The sequence below is a fragment of the Scatophagus argus genome, chromosome 14 (genome assembly GCF_020382885.2).
Source record: "Scatophagus argus isolate fScaArg1 chromosome 14, fScaArg1.pri, whole genome shotgun sequence".
NCBI classification, from domain to species: Eukaryota; Metazoa; Chordata; class Actinopteri; family Scatophagidae; genus Scatophagus; species Scatophagus argus.
In genome coordinates this window covers 8,582,253-8,592,371 of record NC_058506.1, presented here as the reverse complement: position 1 = coordinate 8,592,371, position 10,119 = coordinate 8,582,253, and the positions used below count along the sequence as shown (strand labels likewise).

The window sequence follows — 10,119 nt, the reverse complement described above, 5'->3', positions numbered from 1 at the left end:
GGATCCAACATTGTAAAATACACAATATTTCTTTTCAGTTTGAGCTCATGTTTGATCTCATAAAGATGCCCACGTAAACATACCCTATATATGACCCTATGTACTGCACACATCTCACAGGCCTAATAAATAAGCATAAACGTAATGCTTATAAGAGTAACACACACTGAAATTATTCTCACAACAAAGACCCTTGATAAAATATGGAAATCAGAGTTGATTATTAATAAATGTGCGTATGATTATAATCGTGGTTTAGTATTCAAATGAATGCAGCTGGAAAGAGTACCACATTTTTGTCAGTACCTCAGTATGACCCCTACTATTTCAGTTCCCAAGTATATCATAGTGGCTTATTTCTGTCTTGAGCACAATGGCGAAACAAATAAAAGATAACCCTACAAAATATTATAAATATGCAAAATATCTGGAAAGTCACTGGCACTACAACCTAACACTACTGTATGTATCTTGTTTGTTGTATTTGTCTGTATTAGAGTGAAGCAAGTGGATGACCTCACCTTGTATGTTGCCACAGGGCTTCAACCTTCCACCTTCTGGACAGCAGCTGCCCAGGAAGATGGAGGTCATGAGCAATCGCATGACAGCGGGTCCAGTAAACATCACATCACCACACCAGTTTTAAAAAGTGGCTGACATAACAAACCTAACAAGTCTGACATCCGCATTTTACACCTAGATACTGCTACCCATAACTGTGATTCCATTTTGTTCACGAATATTGTTACGCCAGTTGGCTTGATGTTGAAAGGTTGCCAGCAAAACTTGGCATTAATGTAGCCAGTATGAGACTGTACATGTGCACATTGAAGTAATGTCTTAAAATGGTCTGCCCTAAACATAAGTAAGTGTCATTCACTAACAAGGTGGCTTCGGATTGTTGAGTGAATGATAGACCTTAAACATTTCTGTCTAATATTAGCCACAAGTGTCAGTAATTATTTTTAATTATGGCACAGATTTTATTAGTAGTAGAATTCACAGGGATTACGCAAGAGGCCTATACACTGACTCGACTATAGATACAAAAAACATTCCAATACATCAAGGTGGGTGAACTATATTCGTAGTAGGTATTTCAGGTTGAACACTGACTCAATAAGAAAACACTTAAATATTTTAAAATGTACAAAAAAATCTTACACCTTTGTACGCTACTTCCACTACACTACGACTGATGACATAAAGCTGACATACATGCTGAGATACATTCTATTTCTCTAATCCACATTGCTACACATTTTATCGTCCTGTGTCTTTTGCGCCAATAGAGGGCAGCATAACAATATGCCTGCCAAACACTCAACTTTGTGTGTGAAGAAGAAGAGTAGCCCAGGGTGGCTAGCTGGCAGTGGTCTAGGTATGATAGTGAACTGACAGTAATGGTAACTTGGCCGCAGTAGTTAGTGAGTTACCAGAAAGTGTTTGGAATCTCAAAGGTGTAATTGTAGAGCACAAAACCTCACCGGGTGGCCTGTGTAGAGTGTGGGCAAAGCCGGAAAACGTTACGGACCCCGAACCTTTGGTATCTGACAACCGCTGGTTAGCTAGCATTAGCTGGCTAGCTGGGGAGCTCCCGAAAAGTAACGTCAGGATTTGTTTCATATAGTCATGTCGGCGGCCGGAGACTTCGGAAACCCCTTAAGAAAATTTAAGTTGGTCTTTCTCGGGGAGCAGAGTGGTAAGTCTAATTTTAACATTAAAAGTTTGGGGACGATAGAATGTTAATTATACTCTGTGGGAGATATAGCTAACCCTTGAGTTTAAAGGACTGGTGACGTGATTAACGTTAAACAGTTCGCTAGCCAACATTAGCCGCGTAACGTTAAACTTGGCACAGTGATTGCATTGCGACACCGTAATTTTTCTAACTATATGTCCACGTTGGCTTCGTGGAAATTCATTTTTTTTCTTTCTGATAGGTTAGGTCATGTCTGTCACTTGTCTGCTTAATTTCGTAACGAGCCCTATTAAACGGAGGCAGGGGCATTTAGTAAGGAGTTGTCGTCAGGGGTGGTGGTGAAACATATTGGTCAATATAGAGTCCAGTAAGTAATTTAACTGTTAGATTTAAAAGTGTTTTCTATATGTTGTTGTTGTATTTCGTCTTAACATGACAAGTAGAGGTTACAGTTACAGGCTAAGGTAAGCGAGATATATTTGATGCCCTGTTCAGAGGAATGCTACAAATCTCAGTCAAAGTCCACAACAGTAATACAGTGATTACACCGTCAGATCAGTTTGTCTACTCGTTGGTTGGGGGCATTGCGGAGAGGTGGTGCATCCCAATTACCAAACCTGCCCCGTAGCATTCCTTCACTCTCCCTACTCATTTGCCCTTTTCCAGCCAAACTGAACAGAGGGTGTATTTGTCCTGAAAGAGAAAGAGATGGGCAGGGACGCTGTCGTGTATAGAGCCATACTTAACAATCATTTAGCTGTTTTCAAAGGTAATGTTATGGGGTTGTTCATTATGTAGCTCAATACAGTATCTCCTCAGTTTTCCACAGTAACGCATATCAAGTCAAAGCACAAAGGGCTTTGTGTAAAATTTGAATGCACCAATCCGCACTAAACTTTAAGCATTTGTTGATATTAAGTACTAACTAGGCATAGACTGACAGTGCCAATTAGGCATCATCTGGTAATTTATATTTTTATGAATATTGGTATCATTGTCAGCAAAACAAACATTTTAAAATGCACTGCTTTGGCTCTTGTGCAGCATCCTCTCACTCTTTGTAGTCACTGCTCTTTGGTCTCCTTTACTATCCCGGCCACAACATTGTGTGTCTTTACATGTAGTGCATTAAAAAGTACAGTATGTGCCTCCAAAATATAGAGGTGTATCAAGCCACGGGACACTTCACTGTATGGAAGCCATGGGATAATCTTTAAGTATGACCTGTATAAATGGCCAGGCACTGCTGTGGTGCTAAAAACAGTTGACGCCCACTGTGACTCAACATGACATTAGCTAAGAAACTGTAATGTGATTTCATCACATGTGACAATACCCAATCTGCTTAATAAGGTATCAGCACCGACACTGATCTGATCGGTGTATCCATAGTGTAGAAAAGGATTCTCCTTTGACAGTAATTCTATTTCTACAGGTATTGTGCCATGTAATGTGACTCTCCACTCCCTTCAAGATAAGATAGACAGACTGTGATCAGCTGTAGTTCCTTGTAAAATTGTAAACAGCAGTGTTGGCTTTGGCCATGTCATCACTTGATACACAGGGTAACTGATCATGTAACTCAAGCTCAGCAAAACAGTCTTGAGGCTGAGGATCACTGTGTGCTTCAAGGCAACCATATGAGCGACTCTCTTGGATGTGCTTAATGATGTTTTCACATGTTTTACAAGTAAATATAAGCAAGGCTGAAAAATATTTTGTGAATCATTTTACAGCTACCATATGCAGAGAATGTGGTTCATTACATAGTTTCTCAGCATAGATACAGAGCACCAAGAATCCTCAGTTCAGGGCTGGACATGTCAAGGCAAAACATTTTTGAAAGGAAATAAATGGGTCCCTTGGTTCCCAACCCGACTTGTCTCTCAACTCAGATACAACTCCGATCCCCCAGATACTATAAATTATTTAGAGCTACACGTTTGGACAATAACTTTCAGAGGGGAGTGGATGTTCCATGACAGGCTGTAATCCATTACGTGTTCTGCATCTGTGTGTTCTGGACTGTGCACAACTTTGATGTTGGCATTTAAAGTTGCTTCTTATTTTCAACTCTATATCTTGCAGTGGATAATACATCATTTTATTTTATTTACATTTAATATTGACAAACAGAAGTATATAATAGAACATGTAGATCAATTAGTTATTATCCTACTCATGATAGCCACACATTATTTTGGTCATGTTGACTGCAAACTGGTTAAACTATGACTTATGTTTATTGTCTCTGCTTTTCAGTGGGAAAGACTTCACTGATTACCAGGTTCATGTATGACAGCTTCGACAACACTTACCAAGTGAGTCAAACACCACCTGATTTAATCATCAATAATGTTAATATTATTCCAAAATCAAATGGTAATGATTGAGGAATGTTATGCATATTTATCTACTTGTTACCCATTTTCAGGCCACAATAGGAATAGACTTCCTGTCAAAAACCATGTACCTTGAAGACAGAACAGTAAGTTTTTTGTTTGTTTTTTTTTTTAACATCTATTGGTCTTGCTTGTGGGTTGTTCTTGCCTTTGTTCACATTGAATAAATTCTCTTAGGTTTTAGTGGCAGTAATATCAGGGGCACTGATACTGATTGCTGTTATTATTCATTTATATTCTTTCTAACAAGCGCACACAGAACTTGTACTGCCTTCCAGTGTGAGCTGGATGTCCTACCTCCTGGACCATCCTCCCTTTCTTTGTTTGGCTTCTCCCCTCAACACAAGTTTTCTTCCTCTCCTTCCTACCCCTCCATCTGTTCTCTTCATTCCTGTTTTGAAATTAAACACCTTACTTGATCAAGAGAGGAGGGTTGATGACAAGTGAAGGGTGATTATTTCTCATCCTCCTGCCGCAGGCCCACACAGCTTTCTCTCTCTCTCTCTCTCTCTCTCTCTCTCTCTCTCTCTCTCTCTCTCTCTCTCTCTCTCTCTCTGGTGGTCATTCATTACCTGCATGTACTACGCTCTCTCTGTCTTCTCTCTATCTTTTCTCATGCCTCTGACTTCATTTAGTTTCTTTTCAATTTGCTTTTTGTCACCATAACTTACCTCATTTCTGACTTTGTTTTTTATTTCTTGTTTTGTTTTCATCCCTTCTGTTCTTTTGTTGTTTTTTTTCTCTCTTCTTTTATTTCTCCTCCCATTCCCTTCCCCTTCCTGCCCCACAGATCAGGTTGCAGTTGTGGGACACGGCGGGGCAAGAGCGATTTCGTAGCCTCATCCCAAGTTACATCAGAGACTCTGCCGCTGCTGTTGTAGTGTATGACATCACAAGTAGGTGGATTGCCTGTGCACTAGCTGTTTTATAAATAAGCCTCATCCTCTGTTAGATTAACTGTATTTTTTAATGTTTACACACAAATATCTGTCAAATCAGTTTAAATACCGCACATACTTCTCTTTGACTTTAAGAATCCTGTAATTCCAAATGTATACGCCAAACATGGTCAAGATGTGTACAACTTTGTCCTTACTGTCTGCCTGTCACAAACTTGCCCATTTTCACAGCCGAGGATTTCCATTCCCTGGAATACTGATGCCCTGTTTCCTGCCTCTCCCTCATCTCTATTTCAGACGTCAACTCCTTCCAGCAAACCACTAAATGGATTGATGATGTGAGAACGGAGAGAGGAAGTGATGTCATTATCATGTTGGTGGGAAATAAGACAGACCTTGCTGACAAAAGGTAATCTGTTCCTCCCTCCTCCTGCCTCTGTAAGTGGGCTCTCTCCTTTAAGCATACTAATGAAGACATTGATTGTTGCTGCTGGCCTGTCAATACTTCCTCAGTTCCTCAGCCCTTTCTGAGGCAGCTCTAGATCAGAGTTACCTCCGCCCTTTGTGGATGTCAAAGCTGTGATTGACTTTTGTCATACGCTGTACCTTTTTCTCTTTGTTTCAGCCCACATTGTTTGAAGATATTGATTGTTTAATCGCTAACAGATTAAGCACATAAATAAACTGTTAGTTTTCAGCTGTGATGTTAGATTATACTTGATCTTAAAGTGTCTGCTGTGTGATCCACTTTATCCACCTGTTTAATGAAGTAAATTGTGTTATATCTTTTGCTGTGCATCTTCTTAATCCCTTATCTACCACAGGCAAGTATCTATTGAAGAGGGTGAGCGGAAAGCCAAAGAACTAAATGTAATGTTTATTGAGACTAGTGCGAAAGCTGGCTACAATGTCAAGCAGGTAAGAGTGTGTGTGAGTCGTGCTCTGTAGTCCTGCTGTGGATGCTGCTCCCTGGACTCTATATCAAAATGTCTCCAAATGCCAGCTGTTTTACCAAGTGGATCTTTTCTCATTTTCTGCCCAAATCTAAAGCCTGTAGACACAATTAACAGCCCAAGCGGCTACTAGATGACTTTTGGTCCCGAGCAAAAGGTGGCAGCATCAGCAGGAAGGGGCACGGCTTGTTAATCCATTTCAGTGTAATCACAGTCTGTATTTTTTTCCCCCTCTTGTCTCCTTGTTGATGTCTGTGGTGATATGTGCGTATCCCTGTGGATGTTTGTGTGTTGTGCGCGGTGACTTGTGGCTCATCACAGACAGATAACCACAGAGGAGGGAGAACAGAGAGCAAAAGAGATGAATGTTCTGTTTATTGAAACAAGTGCAAAGACAGGCTACAATGTCAAACAGGTAGAGCGTGTACACCTTTGTGTGTTTGTGTTCATAGTGCCTATGCTCTCATCTCATTGGCTTCTATTTCACATGCTTGCATGCAAAAAGGTGTAAACATCAGCTTCCTGTAGTGGAAAGTGAGATATGTAAATTTGTTTTTTCAAGCTCTGTCCCACCTGCTAGAAGTAATGGTCAGTATTGGCCAACCTTTGATTATATAGTCCTAGAGGTGGGTCAGGGTTTGCAAACCAATACTCCCCACTCCACTGATTACTTCAGTAGCAGTGTTTTTGTTGCTGTGTAATCTGCATGTGTATCAAGTCAGGGGCTGGGTATCGTTTAAAAAAAAAAAAATTACCCTTAAAGTGATACCAATAGCAATAGAGTGCTTCTTTTGAGATCTGGGTATGCTGAAATGCCTACTTTGTCAAACTCTTCTGTACTTAATCACACCACAGCTGGTGTGGGGTGCAGCTGTTTGCAGTAGGGGGCCAATCACACACATCACATTAACTAAAACTAATAAAACAAAAAGTCATTTTTTTTCTCAATCTTGGTACAAAAAGAACTAGAATCATTTGTTCATTTGTTTTCAATTGTTTGACTGGAGATGTTCTGATACTACCGATACCCAGCCCTATTCTAAGTCTAGTTGTATGTGTTTTTGTGTGTTTAGTCGAGGACAGGCATTTCGAACCTGTCCCTTTTTAAAATGCATTTGAATCCATCAATCACTTACAATGCTCTATCACTGGGATTGCTCAGGAAGGCACAGATCTACCCTCCTTCCAAGCCACTTTTGCAGTGCAGAAATATGGCCTTGCTGTAGCTCAAACACATGCTGCTAAATTTAAATCGAATTCGGAAAAGCTCTGGTTGGCGTCTTCCTCTGTGCGAGCTTCAAGTGAACCTGCTAAATCATGTTATTGGACTATCTACAGCATGTTATTTTGATTTCATCTTGTCTTTCCAAGTGCATTTCCTCGTCAGACAAAATACATTTGGTTGTCTTTCCCTTCAGCTTTTCCGTCGGGTGGCAGCTGCTCTTCCTGGCATGGATACCACACAGGACAAGAGTAGAGAGGACAGTATCCTTTGTGCACATGTTAGTGTCTGTCTGACAAGAGAGTCAGGAGGACTCCTTGCTCTTTTATGGGTAGTCCCTGTCAGAAGGAAAATCTAGTGCAGCATTGTGACATCTATTTACTGTTGTCTAACCCAAGTGTTCCTAGAGATTTATTTCACATGTGAGGGCACATGTTATTCTCCAGCTCACTGCCTGTTGTATAGATACTCACCATGACATGTGGGGCTGAGTCATGAATCTCAGTTTTTTGTGTCCATAGCACATTGTATAGTAATCTTGTTGAATTGCTCTTCATCAGGTAGTTCCAGATCATTTAAAAGAATTTGAAGCAGATTTCTGTTGAATGTCTTGTAGAAAAAAAAAAAACATGTTTGTATTTGCCAAAGTGGGAAACTTTTTATTTTTACTGGTACAAAAATTTACATTGATATCAAAACATTTAAATGATACCAAGCTCTAAAGGTAGTGTTCAGAAAGATCTGTCATTGTTTAGAGTCAGTCCCTCAAAGAATTGTTAATCTACTTTACAACCTCAGTTTGTATGAACATTATTGAGTATCACTTTGGAATTTATAAAAGGCATATATTACCCACAGGCAAATTCAAGTATTTCAGTGGTACATAAAAATTTTAAGGTTTGCATTTTTACACCTTTTATAAATACCTCAATGAGAAGAACATAAAACATGTGCTTTTTCCAAAGAATTTCCATTTGTTAATTTGTAAACATGTATTTTAATTTAGATTAAAATTACCATTTAGCTTTTTATCCTGCCATGCCCCACAGCAGAAAACAAATGTCAAATAGTTTGCAGTTTTTCATTTTTCCCAGTTTGTAATGTTCCTTAATTCCTAAACCCTTCAGTGATTGACATTAAGCTGGAGAAGCCACCAGAGCTACCTGCCAGTGAGGGAGGCTGTTCCTGCTAATGCCCGCTTATTTCACAGCTAAATATTTCTCTTACTGGCTTTTTCTCAAACCCAGTCGGTTTTTCTCTATCTGAACCCTTCACTGTACCCACGTCTGTTCCCCAGCCTGAAAGAGAACACTAGATCCATTATCCTCGCCGTGGTGGAATTCTGCTCTCTCTCATCAGGATGCTCTAAATTGAATATTTGCACTGTAACACACATACATTGAAACAGTATTCACAGCTGGAGCTCAGGCTTCTTTACTGAGCTTCTGCTGTCTGTCATTTCAAGCCGACAAAAAAGACGACAGGAGAGTAACGAGGCATGGCTAGTTTGTGTCTAAGGATGACTTTTGTACCAAACTGAAAGAAAGAAGAAGATATTGAATCAAAGTATGTGTTTAAGAGTGAGAATATTCTTTAAAATTTCAAATATCTCTTTAATCTTACCAAGCACAATGTGGATGTTTTGTAAATTTCTTGGTTAACATAATGTGTACTGTTGCCATTGATTGCCACAAATTCATTCATTATTTGTCATCAAAGAGAGTTCTGTTTATTTTTTTCATCTGGAATAATGCATGGAAACGTTGTAGTAAAACAGTCGGTACATCTCAGTGTTGGCATGCATACTGTATACATCCTCGGTGCAGCTGAAGTTGGACGTGGCAGCCATGAGCTTATTTTAAACTGATTGCGTGATTTTGCGGTACTTTCACCAGCAGAGTCACAGCTCTCCCCAATATGTACCAGCATGACATGACGAGTCATTACACGGTCACACACTACCACATGGTCTCAGACTGACATAAGCACAAGACACTTACTACAAGAACATCACTGTCACTGCACCATTCACATTACCGTCCTTTCCTCTCTTCCCACACTTGTCCCTTGAGATGGGTTATTTTTTACCTTGGCTTTGATTTTCTATCACCTCTTTATTTGGATAGATCTTTAATTTTTTTCCCCTAAGGACTACAGGTATCATAGATTAAAACTATTCCATTGATAATAGTGTTTTGAGGAGGATTTTTCATATAATAAGAGTCATAATCATAAAATCCAGATTTAGATATCGAGAGCTATGCCTATTGGAGTTTGATTGTAGAGGGCTTCCTTGGCTTTGGGTTTATTTAGTTAGGTTTGGGATGATGTTTTATGAACACTTTAAAGACTTTTGCTTGTTTTTATTTTTTGGCAGTGATCTTTTGTTAGTGATTATTCTAAATGTGTATTTAATCCACAATGACTTGTAATATTTATTTCTATTGGATTCATGTTTCTTTTTTATGGCTGTTAATATCTTCACTTGTGGTATGAGTTCTGAATCGCTAATAAAATATGCATTCATCTGGACCACCTTTAACAGACTCAGTAGAGAGCATCTGCTGTTCCTCTACCACCTCTGAATGGCAAGTGGCTCGTACTGATAATACCGTGCAATTTTTTGTGTGAACTTTTGGAGGAGAGTCCAGTTTGTATAGTATAGTAGTCCTTAACGTTTCTGTCTGGAATGGTTTTAAATGAAAGAATAAAAGTACACTGGTCACTGTTGGTGGAATTCATTTATGTCTTATTGACAGATTTGGATTCAATGATTTGTATGCTGTTTTTTCAATAACTGAATTAAAAATCAAAGATGAAATACTCTCAGTTGTGCGGAGATGTTGATCCAGTTCTGTGCAGTGGCATTGAGGTGTCAGTGTTATTCTGTTTCTGTGGCTATCGCTCACTGTATTCTTAAGAGTTAATTGGTCAGCAGAAA

At 39.3% G+C, this 10,119-nt stretch overlaps 1 protein-coding gene across 2 annotated transcripts; it reads left to right on the top strand.

Moving 5' to 3' along the window:
• Window positions 1-1,327: 1,327 nt before the first annotated feature.
• Window positions 1,328-10,003, top strand: rab6a (RAB6A, member RAS oncogene family). 2 transcript variants are annotated; one of them, XM_046410494.1, is made up of 8 exons: window positions 1,328-1,702; window positions 3,965-4,023; window positions 4,137-4,190; window positions 4,895-5,000; window positions 5,301-5,412; window positions 6,278-6,371; window positions 7,375-7,441; window positions 8,306-10,003. In XM_046410494.1, exons 1-8 carry the CDS (start codon window positions 1,633-1,635, stop codon window positions 8,368-8,370), a joined length of 627 nt encoding a protein of 208 aa, XP_046266450.1. In that variant the 5' UTR covers window positions 1,328-1,632; the 3' UTR covers window positions 8,371-10,003. The 2 variants fall into 2 exon arrangements, with proteins under 2 accessions (XP_046266450.1, XP_046266449.1); XM_046410493.1 differs by lacking the exon at window positions 6,278-6,371 and adding an exon at window positions 5,828-5,921 and having other exon boundaries at window positions 1,331-1,702.
• The last annotated feature ends 116 nt before the right edge of the window (window positions 10,004-10,119 follow it).

Coding starts and splice junctions, on each gene's coding strand:
- rab6a (XM_046410494.1), top strand. CDS start 1,633: ATGTCGGCGGCCGGAGACTTCGGAAACCCCTTAAGAAAATTTAAGTTG. Junction 5,413..6,277: donor ACAGACCTTGCTGACAAAAG/GTAATCTGTTCC, acceptor GGCTCATCACAG/ACAGATAACCACAGAGGAGG. Junction 6,372..7,374: donor CAGGCTACAATGTCAAACAG/GTAGAGCGTGTA, acceptor CTTTCCCTTCAG/CTTTTCCGTCGGGTGGCAGC.